The sequence below is a fragment of the Scardinius erythrophthalmus genome, assembly GCF_964197995.2.
Source record: "Scardinius erythrophthalmus genome assembly, chromosome: 10".
Classification (NCBI taxonomy): Eukaryota; Metazoa; Chordata; class Actinopteri; order Cypriniformes; family Leuciscidae; genus Scardinius; species Scardinius erythrophthalmus.
In genome coordinates, this window is record NC_138230.1 from 35209989 (window position 1) to 35227826 (window position 17838).

At 38.8% G+C, this 17838-nt stretch overlaps 2 protein-coding genes across 2 annotated transcripts; both read right to left on the bottom strand.

Moving 5' to 3' along the window:
* Positions 1-1203: 1203 nt before the first annotated feature.
* Positions 1204-5484, bottom strand: arl4ab (ADP-ribosylation factor-like 4ab). The gene is made up of 2 exons (XM_081377648.1): positions 5300-5484; positions 1204-4643 (listed from the first exon to the last, which is right to left on the bottom strand). The coding sequence occupies exon 2, from the start codon at positions 4512-4514 to the stop codon at positions 3909-3911; it is 606 nt and encodes a 201-aa protein (XP_081233774.1). The 5' UTR covers positions 4515-4643; positions 5300-5484; the 3' UTR covers positions 1204-3908.
* Positions 5485-8423: 2939 nt separating this feature from the next.
* Positions 8424-16457, bottom strand: scin (scinderin). The gene is made up of 16 exons (XM_081376378.1): positions 16197-16457; positions 14423-14577; positions 13751-13912; positions 12627-12776; positions 12352-12444; positions 12111-12243; positions 11940-12028; positions 11386-11601; positions 10801-10937; positions 10614-10704; positions 10299-10469; positions 9759-9936; positions 9524-9645; positions 9245-9322; positions 9036-9096; positions 8424-8859 (listed from the first exon to the last, which is right to left on the bottom strand). Exons 1-16 carry the CDS (start codon positions 16387-16389, stop codon positions 8687-8689), a joined length of 2202 nt encoding a protein of 733 aa, XP_081232504.1. The 5' UTR covers positions 16390-16457; the 3' UTR covers positions 8424-8686.
* Between the last annotated feature and the right edge of the window lie 1381 nt (positions 16458-17838).

Below are 17838 nucleotides of genomic sequence, written 5' to 3' on the forward strand. Positions count from 1 at the left end.
TCTTGCCCTGAAATCAAAAATTTGCATTTGAGATGTTTGTCAACAAGTTTAAATGGTGTTAAATCTGTCTTGCTTTCAATTTCGCAGTTACCTCAAACAGAGGCATCATTCCCATTCAAACCGAGGGTATCATCACCAATAATAGAGGAAATGTATGAGCTTGCTCATAGAAACATTAGCTCCACTGCAAGTCATTGGAACACCAAATTACAGTAAACATCTGCCGTACATAAAAAGGTTAGTGTTCCAGATTGATTCTACATTCCCAAATGGCCTTAATGATACCTTTGATGACCGTGAGCTACAGTTTTAAAAGTGTAAGTGTAGGGAGTGTACGATACCATGTCCTGAGTCAGCGTGTTCTGGGGTGGAGCAAACAGGAAGCCTGCACTGATTTTTGATCTCTTTTACCAACACTGGCCCTTCAATCCCACGTCACTTACATCACAAGATCAGAAGGAAAGGGGCCTGAACTGGGTCACAGCAGCGTACAGGAAGGGTCAGGAGCGATAGGAAAGTATGGGAACTGCTAACCTCAGTATGATTCTGATAAACCAGGCTTTTTTCCTTGAACAGCCATGAGAACGGCACACAAGCTTAACCTCTGCCCCGCTTAAATGATGTTTTAGTGGAATAGACCAAGGGGCTCTGGGCATAATGCCAAACCCCCCTACAGAACCAGCATTAGTAATATAAGTGAGCTGTACTTTCATGCAAAGACAAAAGACACAACACACCGGTTTATTACAATTCCTCGGCTCATCTGCATGACTTGTGAAGCAGAGGTTGTCAGGTATAATGCACAAGCGCTGTTCTCAAACAAATCAAAGCAGACAGCCAGATCACACCTCTCTCCAAAGCCCCGTGACCAACCAGGCTGTATAACTGAGTCTTGATGTTGTTGCCTTCCAACATATAACACAGCCCTGCAAAAAAGGGCCTAGTATTACCTAATTTAATGATGCTGAGTTAAAAAATATCAATAAAAACTTCCCATCACATTTTTTCCCCCACAAAATACGATTTTTCTAATTATATATACAGTATATCAGCTTTAATGCACTTATCAAAATAACAAAAGTCTATTTTGTTGTCAAAAATTAAAAGTTTTAATGACAACATTAGCTTACAAACTTAAAAAAGAGTGGGAACCTTTCAAATACTCAATTCAAACTTTACATAAACACACTTTTTTTTTTTTTTCATAAAATCTGTAATTTGCTGTCACTGTTTGGATGCCAAGTAAAACAGAGGAAAGAAAGATGTTTCAGAAAACATCTGTGTCATGTTTGCATTTTCTTCTGCCAATGGCCATAATTCCATCCATTAAAATCAGCAGGCATAATAATGAATAATGTCATACATGTGAAAATCAGCTGAGAATTGACCAAATAGTTCTAATCTGGCTCAGAGGAAGACAGGAATCATACCTTTATAGCAGTTTTTCTGGTGATTAAGGGATAATACAAGACTTCTTCACTTTACAAATGGTTGTCTAAAGCAAAAATGCAATGAAATTCACATCATATTTTGTGTGATGTGCTAGAGCAAACCAGGCACTTTTTTTGAGCACCCTAAAATTAGTAAGCAGTCATATGATACAGGACAGTGTAATAAATAAAAACATATAACTATGTTTTAAGATGCTAAATTGTGAATTCTCTTTTTACCGTCTCCTTATACGAGCACCAAACCAGAAGGTTTTCCACTGAGCATGATGCTGTGGCTTCTGTGGAGGATACATGTTTGCATTTTTCATGATTTGAGACCCAATTAGAAGCCAATCCCACCTCTATTTTCTCTGAAGCCAGTATCACGGGATCTGCGTCTGTCATCCAGCTGCCATGAGAATGCTGACCAGCGTCCAGCGAATGATTCCTGTTTGAACTGGTCAGCTGGTGTACAGGCCCCTCTCCCTGCGTTAAAGCCTCATTGTTCCCAGGGAAAGTGTTCTTGTGCTAGAACCGGCTGTGCCAGATCCTTTCCAAACATAACATGCGACTCTGTGGGGCTCCGGGCAAAATCAACTGTGTTGAAAAACTCTGAGCGGTTACATATCGCAGTCTATAAAAGAACAAATTCTGTTTGTGAAGTCTTATTTGATTAATCTTTAATTAAGCGTGAACTCTCATTTGGTTTGGCTTGTTATACAAGAACCATTTCACAATAAAGAACGATATTTCCTAAAATCTAGTTTAATTGTGTCTATGTTGGTTTTATGATATTTTAACTAGTCTAAAATGGTATATGCATCACTCCATTCTTTTAATTCTTTTTTTTTATTATTATTATGATATCAGAACAGTTGTATCATCCTGACATTTTTGGCTATGACAAAAATTATTTAGAAATGAAATCTTTTGTATGAATTGCAGAATTTGTAAATTCATTACAAATTTAAATTGTAAATAATTGCAATGAAAGCATTGTATCATATACCCTAAAACATAAATGACTCATGACTCAATGACTAATTGTTTAAAAATTACCAAAGCAAGGTAAAGAAACCTAAATGCACATCAAATTTCAGCTTCACATTCAGTATGAAGATGCAATATTGCACTCATGAAACACTGAACATTTATATATTTGTTCGACAACAGACTGAGTACAAAGTTCATCCTGTCTGGTCGCATGGCTAGAGCGGGACACGCAAAGTGCATGTCATGTCCCCTCTTTTGCATGTCCCAGTGACTATAAAGGAACAACCTTTAATGACTCAAATGTAAAGTGCGTCAAACGATTATCAGACATGTTGTCAGGTCATAAACTTTAATAATTTGAATGAGTTCACCATGCAACAAGTAATAATGATAACTCAAAACGTGATAATATGTTTAGTGTAGTTGTGGATTTATTCAAAGTGTACAAAATCCTGACATAAATATGAACATCCCCAACACACAAGCACTGAGTGACAAACTTACACATTTCAATGTGGAACAGTGGATAGTTCAAAAAACAAAACAAAAGAAAAAACGCTTCATTCGAAGCAATACATTACTTCTTTTTTGTAGCATGATAAAGTCTTTACAAAAAAAAAAAAAAAATCAGACGCTGCAAGTTCATAGATTAGAAAAGGGAATTTCTAAAGTGCATTTAAACATCTCTTGTAAGGGAATCGCACAATGTGGGTACAAGCTAGAAATGACAAAAGTAGTCCTCAAGCTTGGGTGAAGCTCAACTGCACCAACATGTTGTGTCAGTCAACAGAACTACTTAAGAAGGATAGTACACCTTTAACCTCTACAAATCTTGACAGTTACCACATTCGCCTGTTGAACTACATGGCGAAATACCATTTTCTGTGATTCCGATCTTTAAACATTTGTGCATTCCCAAGCAAGCGATCCATAAAGCTTATTCTGGTTCCCCTGACCACCGAGACAACAAATACTCAGAGAAAATGACGGGTGGCCATTCTGGATAAAAACCAATGGGGGGAAACACATCACCTGAATGTATTTTTCAGTTCTGTCCATGGCAGCTTTGGTAATCAATCCTCCCATTTCGAGATTACATGAATGCTAGGATACGTGTAACACTTCAGACGCAAAGACAAAGACCAACTCTTCGGCGATCAGTCTTTGTCATTTACAAGTTCATGTCCAATGTTGTCCTTCATGAGACCTCGATGTACCACAAACCCCATGACGTTGCGTAACACTGTGTTGATGTAAAAGTTCCATGTGATCGTCCCACCGCTGCTACAATCCAGAGTGATAAATCAATATTGTCCTCTTGCGTCTCTGAACTATATTTATCCAGAACCATCCGACTGATAAAACTCAGCCCACTGAAACAATAATTCCAGGAGCGCAGGGCCGCAAAGGCCCATGGCACGTCACCAGCGGAGCCATCACAGAGGCCTACCACCACATCCAGCTCACATTCCCATCACCAAAAAGTCATCTTTTCCTCTTCTGCTGCCTCATCATCTTTCTCCGCTTGATGATCATGGAGTGGAGACGTTCCAGGCCTTCTTGTAGACCTTCTCCGATTATGGCACAGGCCGGTTGGAGGTGCCAGGGTGTGTGAGAGCCGAGCTCGTTCAGCGCCAACATCTGCTCGACCTCACATAGAGGCAACGCACTGCGCAGGTCCTGCTTGTTCGCCACCACCAACACGGGCACCCCCTGGTTCTCCTGTAGCCGCGTGATCTTATGCAGCTCCGTTTTGGCCTCCTCCATGCGTTCGGCATCTACCGAGTCCACTACGAACACCAGGCCGTCGGCACACCGCGTATAGGAGCGCCAAAGCGGCCGGAGCTTTTCCTGCCCTCCTACGTCCCAGAAATGAAAGGTCGCAGTCCGGCCTTTCCCACCGAGAGGCAGCTTGATCTTCTCCGTGTTGAAGCCCTTGGTAGGAACGGTGTTCACGAACTCGTTAAAGCGTAGCCGGTACAATACCGTGGTTTTACCGGCACAGTCCAAGCCGAGAATAACAATGTGCAGGGCCTGAAAGGACGGCAGGCAGGGAAAGATGGCATGAGGCTCTGATAATCCATTCCCCATCTTGTTCTGCCACTCTGATGAGGATGAAAGCGAACGCGGAGACTCAGGGGACCAGGTGTCGCTGCTGCTACCGCTTCACCAAATATTCACAAGGCTTCTCTCGTTCCCCTGAGAAGCTGCTGCTATAACCTGAAACCAAATGAAAAAGGAGATGATGCAATGAGGCCAGCAGTGAAGCACCATGACACACAGTTTTACTTGGCTGTTCATTTTAAGTAAGCATGCTTTGCTCTCTTTGTCATTCTAAAAGGCACACAGATTCAAACTAGCTGGATGTCATTCAGTGGCTTTTTTGATGTTGAATGAGGGATGAAAGCAGGAAGCCCATTTGCACATGTAGCGCCACAGGGGCACCAAAATTACGCATCGGTAAAAATCCTCGTGCGCAAAAGGCTCCTGTTCATCTATTCATGTCATTTTATTGTTCAACAGTAGTTGCCAGTTGCAAATAGAGAAAAACGCACAGGCTCGCCTATGTAAACGTGGAAAACACGAGTCTGTCGCAGATCTCTATGGCCATCTGTAGAAGGGCTTTAGGAGGGGCACATCTCCATACATAAAGACATGAATATTGTTCATTATTTTCTTCCAACAAGTGATTCAACATAAGAACCAATATTATTTTGTGCACTAAAAATGTTTAACGCGCCCTAGAAGGCTAGAACTTCGTTACCAACATACTAAGTTACTCTAAATTATATTATTGCACAGACTAATGTTATTTTTCTATCATTTAAGCTTTGTAAGCACCCGCGTATGGAAATAAAATCTCGTTCGGTGCCTACCTTATTTAGTGCGATCTTTGCGTTACGCGTTAGCTCAGTAGATGACAGTGTTTGCGATTATTTCCAAAATATTGTTGTCATTCAGATCAGCTGAACCGACAAGTGTATCCACTCCCTGTAACAGCGCCTGTTTCACTGACTCCACAGCGAGAAGCATTCCACTTCATTCTAGCAGGGCTGGCTCCGCCCACTGTGTGGAACAACGCGCTGATTGGTTCAATTCAGTGAGCGCGTGTTATTTTCCTTGGAGTTTGATTGGTGAGGAGTCAAGCCTGTCGTCTTTTTGCACACACCTCCTCACCACCTGTTCACGTCGCTCAAGGCGTTTAAAGTTTGAGAGACGCGCTTACAGGTGAGCGTTACCCAGGTTATGAATGAGAAGTTAAATGCTTTAGCTGGAAAACAAGCTGGTTGAGTGTCCATTTTTTGTTTCAATGTATTATTGGTAATATGAACTTCATCCAGCATTGTGTCCCCTCCTGTGTTCTAATACATTGTTTGTGTAGACCTATGTTTTGAGAAGAAGACACCGCTTAAAGGGATAGTTCACCCAAAAATGAAAATTTTGTCATCACTTACTCAGCCTCAAGTTGTTCCAAACCTGTATGAGTTTCTTTCTTCTGTTGAACAAAAAATATATTTTAAAGAATGTTGGCAATCAGAGAGTGGACGGTAGCCATTGACTTCCATAGTAGGGAAAAAATTACTATGGAAGTCAATGGCTACCGTTAACCGTTTGATTACCAACACGTTTGTGTTCAACAGAAGAAAGAAACTAATACAGGTTTGGAACAACTTGAGGGTGAGTAAATGATTACAGAATTTTCATTTTTGGGTGAACTGTCTCATCCGAATCACTAAATCACGAACATTCAGTCCGTTTGGTAACGCTTTGAGCAATGTATTTAAAATAATCGACTTATTCACAGTTCGATTCTAACAGATTAATAAACACGAAAGAAAATATGGCGACATGATTGGTGATAATTTAAAGGGGGAAAATGTAGGATCTCATCTTAACATAACTTATTTGTGAAAAAGAGTCCCAGTAAAAGAGTCTTGCCTGAACTTAAAATAAAAAGTGAAGAAAAGTACGTCAACAACATGAAAACGAATTGGAAAGCAAAAGAGAATAAACATAAGTGAACCACTCCTGTCAAAGAAAGGAGGCGTATCAAAGTGTCAGAACAATTAGTGGTGTTATATCAATACACAATTACCCCGTGATGGCCGGACGTGCTGTCACTCACGCACAACACACATCTATTCATACACTGGAGATCTACTGAATACCCTAGACTGGGTTGATTGCTCGTCCTCAAACAATCGTTCGTCTAAGCTCTTTAATAAACTAGTTCATTCAGTACAGGTTAATTAGTCTATCACTTAAAAAGACGACATGACAACCACTTTCGCATAAAATATGCCTATTTAACAAATGTACAAAATACGTTACAAAATATGAAAACTATGTTTTAGGGGTTGTTTTCTTACAATCAACCCGTTTAAGGTAACAATTTTGCTGATTTGAAAGTCTAAAAAAATGTTTAGACATATAAATCAGTTTTATAGTTCAAGCAGCACTCAATATGTATATTTACATTACACCATCTCTCTCTATGGCTCTGCATTACACTAAAGTCTTATGATTTTGTGCGTAATTTTTGTTTTTGTTTCACTTGTGCGCCATCTTGTGGTATTGGGTGGAAACACCACACGGGCTATTCTTGTGTTCACCATGCTTTCCATTACTTATGGAAATGTAAGCACGCACACGTGACCCTGGACCACAAAACCAGTCACATTGGTACACTTTTCGAAATTGAGATTTATCCATCACAAGAAAGCTGGATAAATAAGCTTTCCATTGATGTATTGTTTGTTAGGATAGGCTGAAATACAACTATTTGAAAATCTGGAAATCGAAACATTGAGAAAATCGCCTTTAAAGTTGTCCATATATGTTCACAATTGTGCTGCATTCACTCACAAAAATAAATGTTTTATATATTCACGGTAGGAAATGTACAAAATATCTTCATGGAACATGATCTTTACTTAATATCCTAATGATTTTTGGCATAAAAGAAAAATCAATAATTTTGACCCACACAATGTATTGTTGGTTATTGCTACAAATATACCCGTGCGACATGTGACATGTCAAAATAACATAGGAACATCATTTTTAAAAAATTGTTTAGCAGTTGTGGGGGAAATGGAATGATAAATCAAGTATAAAAATCTATGTCTTTTTATTTATTTTTTATTTATTGTTTTACTTTCATTATTCATGTAAATGTAACAGTACTTTTACAATAGGCTGCTAAAACCCACCAGTCACAAATGTGACCACTGCCATGTTTACAATTTTGATCATGATTATGCAGTCGTTTGTGTGCAGGTTTGGCTATGCTTGTGAGGTCCAAAATATTTTCACTATTTAACATTTTATATAGTGAAACCTGTTTGGCACCAACTAGTAAGCCAGACCTCGCTAGTTAAAAATGCTCAGAAATGTTCCAGATGTTAGTCTTTAAATCTAATGATGTGCACAGTTGAGGGTCAGTTTTAGGGATAGGGGTTGGATTAGGTCGGACATAGAAAGTATGATTACCCTTATATAAAAACAGTGCAAGTCTATGAGATGTTCTCACTAACATAGTGAAACAATATGATCCCTCCCTTCTTTAATGACTCTTATCAGGAGTGTAAAAGAATGTTACAGCTTTGTATCTACGATCAAATTCTTACAATTTGTATGAACCAAATAAAGTAAATATTTACAAAAAAGATAGTTAATTGGGTGTGATGAACTTTAACCATCACCTTTTTTAAAATATTTCTTAAACAGTGTATTTATATGTATGACGTATCATAGTACGATGATGTTCCTGGATGTACTTTGGAGTACCAGGGAAATAATGGTGTTTTTCAACGTACCATGGTATTATCTTCTTATACCATCACTTGGCCATAGTACTTCCACAGTATTTTTGCACATATGTTCAGAAAAACTACAACAACCGGTCTAGAATGTTTATCTTCAATTATTACTTGTAATATATCTCTTGTTTCTAGGGGGCTCTTGTGTGCTGCATTGACTAAGAAAAGACATTTTGTTCAAAAATGTATTGATTCTTTAATTGTACAATTAAAATCATGCTTACAGACACCCAGAGCAGAAATATAAATCTGTGCATAACAATTCAAAGAGATAACACAACTTTATGATTTGAAGAGTATTGAGTAACTTCATATGTTGGACATATGGCATATATTTAGTAGGATTTTAATAACAGTCCAATACAATTCACTAATCATGCTTCAGGTAACAACTATCTGTTTTATCTTTCCAGTGAAGTCTGTTGAGTTAACCTGCAGTCCTCAGTTAACCTGCAGTGAACTCACTGCTCTTGCCATGAGGTCACTCTCCCATCGCGAGGCGTCCCACCCAAGGAACCAGCCGGTGAATGTGGGGGGCTCATGTCCCTGCTTTACCACCACCACAGATGTCTCCTTGTCCCGTCCTGATGGATCTGTCTCAATGTATATCTTTGCTGCAAAGGTACAAATACTTTACATGATTTTTTATTTTATATTTAAACTGTATCATGTGAATCATGTGATCTGTTCAGGTAAGCATGCTGCTAAACCTGTTGAAGGCTTAAAGGGGTTTCAGCTTTCAAATTATGTAGAAAAATGTTTTAAGGAATATGTGCCTGCTGCATCTCACCAGATTTTACAGACTCAGTCTTCTCCACCTCATTGGCATCCTTTCCAATCCACACGAAGACCTGAGGGATTGAATCAGGGGTCAGAGACACGTATCACACACCAACCACCAACTAAAGTCAGGAGATATCTTAGAATATTAATACAACTGCTCTCCTTTGAATCTAAGAGATAATCTTGAAGGATAATTAAGAGAGATAACTCTCTAACCTGATCCCAGACATCCAGTAACATGACATCATCCTCTGCCAGGTCATCTTGGTTAAACTCACCAGGTACTTCTTCAATCTATAGTTGTGAAAATGCATAGTTAGTGTCCAAACAATATTTTGCCTACATGTAGCGGTATCTGAGCGGTTATCACAGAATGACAAGGCATGTTTTAGATTTTCTGCATTGTCTTCCATGCAAAGTTATTATTGAAAGCAATAGCCAAAAGTGAAACTGAACTGGACTTTGGTTTACTCTTATCAGGCCTAGGATACTCACAATGAACCTTCCACTTTTGTTGGAGCAGGCGAACAAACGGGGAGGACGGGCTACAGTTTTATTCTCCAACATCTCAGATTTCTGATACTCTGTCTTTCCACCCAGAGCCTTCCAGAAGTCCTCTTTAAATGGAAAATGAGCAATGATTATATAAAAAATGTAGAACTTCCTTCCACTCCTGTCACCTACCAATGTGTGATTTAAAAGTATTGAATCTGTTCCACATTGGCCATACCAGGCTCATTTCCTTCAGTGACTGGCTTGGTTGTGCACTTCAGCTTCTCACTCATGTACTTTGCCCCTCGTTCCTCTTCCTCGCTCGCTCCCTTCCCCTTCCACACGTACCCATTCCCCTGTGGTAACTTCAGCAGGTAGGCATCATTGGTGTTCAAACTTGATGCTTTAGCATCTACCTGTTGGACCACAGACCAACACATTCAAAGGACATACCTAAATTAAAAACAGATCACGCTAACTAAAAGGTGGTTAGCTGTTTTGGAACATCAAGCAGAAATCTCCACCATCTTGGCCTAGAAAATCTGCCAATACTAAGCAGAATGACCTAGATAGTCTAGCATGTTAACCTCAGCTCCACCACATGGTGGTCTACTGACCACCAACCAGTTTGGACAATCTACTGACTATAAATGATCAGGTTAGACTTGTAAACCATGCACAAGATACTTGGTTTAGGTGTATCTTCCTTTTCCTGATAATTTCATGTGACCAAACGCATGTTTCTGGACATTGTACTTAACCAGAGACCAGGACTCACCTCATAAATTCGTGTAATAGTGCCCAGGTTCCTGCGCACTTGAAAGAGACGGGTTGGAGGTGCGGGTGCCTGTCCCCCCTTCCTAGATGTCCCATTCTTATACACGATCAGAGGCTTTTTTTTGAAGAGACTCAGCAAATGAGGTGGTTCCTTTCCTTGAGTCACTCGCACCTGGATGGATGTGGATTGGAACCATGGTAAGATAATAACACCGGGTTAGTCATGTTTAGTCAGCCCCTGCTGTACATCTTTGCAGCCCAAGTCCATAATCCAGCCCCTATTTACAGTCAATAAATGAGTAGATAAAATTCTCACCTGAACAGCATTTCCTCCCAGCGAACGATCCAGTTCAACAGTGAGAAAGGCTGAAGCTGTCAGTTCATCTATTGTGCTACTGGAACCTTGCCTGAGGGTGAAAGCATAGAGAGATAAGCCTTATTTGATTCTTTTTGTGCATGATTTGACTCCCCCTCTGGAAACTATCCACTTCTACAGAGCTTACCAAGTGTAAATGATTTCTCCCTTGGTGTAAGTATATAAAATTATATAGCAGTCCCCTCCATAGAACTGGCCATATGTCTCTGGGTGTACAGGAACCTTGGTATCGCCTGAGGTATTTCCACACTCCACCCTCCAAATCTGTGAAACAACACCAGATTAAGAATATCCATCAATTAAATTTAGAATGGCTTGATTTCATCCAGTGATTTTCTTTGATAATGTAGAACAATCTGTGATTGTTGTGCAATGAAGTCTTCTTAAGATGTGCTCAGTCTATTGTCAGTAGTGTATTAATGTATGAAGCACGCTCAAACAGAAGTATCTTAGTTTTAAATCAAGCATTTCTCTGCTTTTGCCCTCAAGCAAATTCCAGATCGCATGGATTCTTATTGCTGGATTTCGCCTGTGAAAATTCGCTGAAAGTGTGACCACACCTTTTGAGTGCAATAGTTGTTCAGAGCCATATCAGAATTTTAGCTTCTCGTTTTATTTTGAGTGTCACTTTGACAGTAAGATGCTCATCTGCAACCAACAGAAGCACAATTTCACTTGTACAATCTCTGATCTTTTGTATGCAAATAGTGACCTGGGTTTTTCCCGTGCCGTCGTCGACCATGTTGTACTGAGCAGCCATTTGCTGAGACTCATGCAGCTTTGAGGCATCAAACTCGGATTGTTGAATCTTGGCGATCCGCTCAGTGACGAAGACTCTGCCTAGACCCTCAGCCTGGTCCTTCTCTTTCCAGCTTTTGAAGAACTGCTTAAAGATGGGTGTCTCTCCACCCTCTGGAAGGACCTGGATCTGTGTACAAGGACAAAATGACCTGGGTGACCCAAAGAATACTATACTTGTTCCCTGTCAATAAAAATAAAAAGTGCAAAAATTGTACATATAGGCATACAGCTTGTCCTTGGAGTAGTACCCTTAAAGGTGCAACTTTGTACATTATCTACCCATAAAAGGTTCCTTTTAGTACCTGAGAGTAGTAACGTACTACTATAAACACTTTAGGGCTAAACAAGGTACAAAGATGCTGCCCTAGTAATAAGCTGTTGTTCCCCTAAAGGTGCCATACTGGCAGTGTTGCTACATCTGTGAGTGATTCACTCATTCAAGTGAATATATGTGAATAGCTAAACCTGGGTGTTTTCAGGATATCCCATCTGCTTAATGAAGCCCTCAGCTGTTTTCATGGCTTCCTTCCTCTCACTTGGATTTGCGTTGCGGCCTAAATCGTCAAAAATAAGGTCAATCACCTTGGTAAGAATGTCACACAACTCCTTTGTTTAATGGCTTCAGTTTACAGATACCTTTCCACACAAAGATCATTTTGTTTTTTCCATGGTCCAGAATGAAGCATTCCTCAGACAACAGGTCACTTTGGGTAAACGGATTCTCCTCTGACACAAGTGACACTTGCATTTTTCCTGTTGCATCTGATACCTGTAAAGCGCAATGGTATTTAAGTAGCATCATGTTACAGTTCCTGTCTATTGAATTTGCATATAGACTAATTATACAGAAGTGAATAGCCAGGATAGACTTGTTTACCATATAAAGTTTGGCCATTTTTCTGTTTGACACGTCAGCAACGGCATCCTCATTATCGTCACCTTCAGGGATATCAGGCTTCTCGCCGAGAACCTGTGATGTGCAAAGCCAAGGTATGAATATGTCAAACTTTCCAGCTAAACCAGATATTGTACTGCCTATAGTAAACATCTTAGTGGTAAAAAATAAGCAAGTTCTTCCGGATACCAGTTCTATCTGTTGCATGCAAATTCTGCCAAACTTAAGATGTTTGATTTGACACTTTTATTTGATACCTTCTTCATCTCTGCAGGCTCATGTCCCTCCTCTACAACCACCAACTGGGCCCGTCCGTTCCTCTCGTTGTCTCGGATGCCAGTAGCCACCTGTGCAGCTTTGAGGCGCTCAAACTTGTTGCACTTAGACCCACACCATTGGTAGATTACCTAGTTTCAGAAATCGGTTAAATTGTTGGTTATCTTGTTACACGTACAGACAAATCGCTGGCAGACTTCCGAAGACATTGACCTTGAAAAATCCATTTCTTTCTTGGGAATTTTGTTTTGTTAAAGCTTTCTTAAGAAATAATTTTAGCGAGTTGCCTCTACCTTTGGAAACACTGCCATTTAAGTTGTTTTTGTACTGTCATTTTGGAATGGTATCAGTCAGGATTTGTCTGTGCTGTTTATTTGACTGGTCTTTGTAGTGGTATTATCAGATTTGATTTTCCTGTAAACCATCCAATGCTACGCATGGTCAGCAAGAGCCTGTTAGATGCTTAGTGGATGTATCTGTTGTTTGGCGTGAGACATGGTTCATCTGCTTGTGCTCTCATAACATTTGCTCTACACTGTATGTTGACAGTCATTTGACAGCAATCCAATTATAAATCCCACCCATAAGTGTATACAGAGAGAATATTAAATACACAATGCACAAGTGAACCAGCCAGTTACTGTCTATAAAAAGTAAGTGTAATACATTTCGTTTCTTTAGGTATCCTATCTTGGTTATCCAATTACTGATATTTATATTTTATTTTATTTGAACTTATTTGTGAACTGTGCATTGTAAGGTTTGTAGATTATTACTCAAAAATGTCAGTTTGGTAACTAATTTAGCATCTTAAGTAGTTCCCCTGCTTTTACTCACTTCATCATTTACTCACCCACATGATGACACATCACGATTATGTATTAATTCAAGACTTGGAACATTAGTGCATTAGTCTCATGAAATACTTTAACGGATTTTATTCTCTTTTTGTAATTTACCAACTGCAGTATTCATTAATGCTGTATATTGATAAGCACAGTGTGGACATTTTTGCTGCAGTAAATATTTCCAAATTGCATATGCTTTTAAAAATATTTGTCTAATGCAGCCATTCGTATGTTTGTTGATGCAGCACAGGTCTTACCGCTCCCAGATCAGCTATGAAGCAGTCGCCGTTGTTGAAGCTGGCCCAGGCGAGAGGCACTTCTGTGGCCCGGACAGTGCGCCTGCCCTTGATGTGGAAGAGTCGGCGGGCAGTAAGATCATTGGTGACCACGTGTTGAAATCCTGATGCCACACCTCCGGTCTGAGGAGGTAAGAAAATAGTTTTTTTTTTCCAAATCTTTCCTCTGCTCTTTCTTTTTGTTTTTCTATTTTTAAACACTTTCCATTTTAAACACATTCATTATTTTCAGTCTGAGGCCAAATGCAACACTGAGGAGTTGAATGTCCCCAAACACATGCTATAACACAACATTCCCTCAGACCATCATGAAAGTTTGGGCTTGTGAAAAACAGAAGGTCCTAAGTAGGAAGGTATTTGAGTAGTTAATTTTTACCTCGCCCAAATTGTAAACAAAACGACTAATCCTAGATTTGCACTGTGAAGTCTTAAGGAACTTTTTCTCAATTGGCAAAAAAAAATACTGCAACAACTGTCAGTCTTTCCATCAGTTTAAACAGCAGCTTTCTGTTTAATGTAAGGCAAACCTGAAGTAAAATAAAGAATAGTACTCTGTTGGGAGTCAATAGAGCACAAAAACCAAAAGAAAATGTTGTGAGAGCAGGAATAGAAGGGACATAAATGGTCTCAAACCTTATATGTGACCCCGCCTTTAAAGTAGCTGGTAAAGTTGCTGGACTCAAAACCCTGGAGTTCACGGTACTGGACTGGTTTTCCTCCCAGGTAGTCATCCATCTGGATGGTAAAGATGGCTGCTGCTGTACTTTCATCTTGGGAGCAATCTTTACCTAGAGAGAGACAAAGAATAGAGAGACTTCATCGACACCTACTTCTGTGGCCTATTAATTCAGGTTAATAATTAAGTGATTGTTTTTTATTTTTTTATTTTACAAAAGGCATGAGCATTGCATTTCTAAACTAGAAAGAACTGTTTGTTTTCACACTTGATGACAACTGATAGTGTTTATTCTTTCACCCAGCATCAGTTTTGACACTTTAAAGCCTGCTGTATTAGCTGTTGCTTGTGACCACAGATGTGCTGTGGGAGATAAAAGGTCTTTCTATGTGATGCTGGCCGTTTTGTGACAGGCTTTTTGGGGTAAATGACTTGGCAACAAATATATGATAGGAAGAAACATCATTAAGGAATCCATTTACATTGGAAGGTTAATGACTCATAATGGAGTGTGTGTGTGTGTGTGTGTGGGTGTGGGTGTGTGTGTGTGGTTACGGACACATATACACTCAAGGCCAAAACATCACAGCGATATTGACGTTTCTAAGACATCTAATGGGGTAAAGAAAGTGCTTTCACTTAGCAGAGGAAGGAAACCGTATTAAGTGCGCATGGTTTCTAAACCATAACTAACTAAACTAAATGATTTCTAAATTTCATTATTTCAACGCTTCCTGTGTTTTTTAATCTTTTCCAACTTGACCACTAAAGTTTGTTTTTTGAAATAGCAGTGACACAGATTTTTAAAGCAACCAGAGAATGCAAATTTATGCCTGAGGCTTCTCCGCAACACATATCATGAATTAAATATCAAGTTCAACATGGCATTTTGACCTTGTCATAAAAAAAGTACCATTTTAAAACATTTTTAGAGATTTATTCACCTTCACCAATGACACCTTGATGTAAGGGACTGCATGGGTCCTCTCTATGACATAATTTCCCCTCATATGATTTTAAATATTAATAAGCAGTTAAGCTTTAATTTTATTTGTACAAATTACTATTAAAGTATTAAAAATTCTTTGAATGAGGCTTCTTCATTATGATATCAGAACAGAACACCCTAACACTTTTGACTTCAAAATATCAAATTGCATTTTAATTCATAAATTAAAAAACATGCTCTTCATAGTGTAGGTGCATAGATGAAAGTCCAGTATTAAAACCAGGAGACCCAGTAACCACGTCTGAGAATTAACTTTACAACCTTCCTATCTAACCTTCTTCCTACCTATGCATTACTAAAGCATAATTTTATAGAGGCAATATACTTCGCTCAGTCTATCTGATGGTGTATTTACAACGTGCACATTTCAGTATCATGTCAGATAATTTGCTGTCGTCTTTCCTCAACCTTTTAAGTAGTGACTGAGATTTTGCAGTTTCTTTCTCCCCCCAATAATCATCATTCATACAAATCTGGACAAAAGTTTGTGAATATAATTTTGACCTGATACACGCTTAAACGTTTAAGTTACTAGATTAGTGAAGCTGAGATTAGTCACATGCACTTGACTAAAGAATATATATTCTATACAGTACATATTATAAAATATATAAAAAAAGAGTATTTAAAACAATATACAATTATATAATAATTTGGTTATGTTAAGAGTTGATACAAAAGATTTAAGCACTTCTCTAAAGTAGAGAACAACTGCTGCTTACCCAGCCAGAAATGCAGATCATAGAAACACGAGTTCTTCTGTTTGACCGTGTGGAGCACCAGGTAGGCATCGCCTATATAGAAGCTTCCATGCAAGTTCTCAGGCACAGGGGCCAGTTCCATTTTTTCAATTCTCCATATCTGGAGACCGGAGCGCTTTCCAGCCTGCTCGAACTCTTTGTGGTAAAGCCCCATGTTTGAGAGCGGTGTGTGCAGATGAGGTGAGAGGCAGACAGTGTACTTCTGTGGCCTGACAGCTTTGAATCAATGACAGCAGTGTGCAGATGTCTCCTCTGACACATTAAAGTGGGCGTGTTCAGAAACATGAAGTAGTTAAACATGCAGAGAGAGAGAGAGAGAGAGAGAGAGAGAGAGAGAGAGAGAGAGAGAGAGAGAGAGAGAGAGAGTGCTGTTTGAATAAGAAATCGAGTAATAAATGTGCAAATGTTTATTACATTTCCTGTTTTTCTCATGTTATCAACCCACATCAGTCAACTTTGAAATGAATGTAATGAAGTGCTGTCTTAATTGATGTAGAAAGACTCTGAGTAGTAATTGTTTTGTTCCTATAATGAGAAGGAAAAGATAGTTTAAACTATATTTATTTATTTACATTCACAGCACATTTATTTCTCCATTTCTGCCTTAAGTGTCTACCATTTTCCATAGCACATATTGCAAAGGACTTTCAAGACAATGGACATCCTCCAAAGGTTTCATATAGGCAGCCTGTTTAATGTCTGATCAAGAGATGCGTTGGGAGACTAAAACCTAAATATATCCAGAGTTTTTGAGGTTCTCTCACTGTTGCACTACAATGATCACACACATGTTGCAAATTGCAATTCATACACTTGACTATCACATTACCTTGTTTTTTTTGTTGTTGTTTTTTTTTTTTTTTTTTTGTATATGCATGCACATTTTAAGAAAATGTCTGCACATTACAATTCGTACACTATCATATTACCTTGTTTTTGTAAATATGCATGCACATTTTTTTTTAAATTCTGTCAACCACAATTAGTCCAATGACTAATGCTGTGCACATATGTGTTTCTACATAATTATTTCTAGGTGAGACACAATGTCATCCTATTTTGCATCAATATTGAAGATTTATCATGAATTAAGTTGAAAATCTTTATGTGACCTTTATGTAGTTCAACAGGATGGGTAGGGGAGAGTAGGTTAATCTGATATGAAAGATCTCACTCTAAATGAGAAACAGTTACTTCATATAGAAAATCCTTCATTGACACCATGTGCCTAAAAAGGAACTTCATAGTTTATTTGGAAGTTCAACATCTCTCAGGAAGGTGTAACTGTCATATAAAGTCGCTGCCTTCAAACAGTATCCTGATAAATTAACCTTTGATTTCCTAGTTAGTTCTTGGCAAAGAAAAGCTGTAAACCTGTGCCAACAAAACAACCACAATTATCTAGTATTACTAGCAGCCTTGGTAATTAAATTCAGAGAAAAAAGACTTGACTTGACTTAACTTGACTTGTTGTGTCAAACTACATTATGCACAGATAATTGAATATGAGATGTATAATGTGTTGTTTATCAACTTGTATATCAGATGTTAAACCATGCATAAATGTCACATGGCCACAATGTTAGTGCATTACCCAAAAACA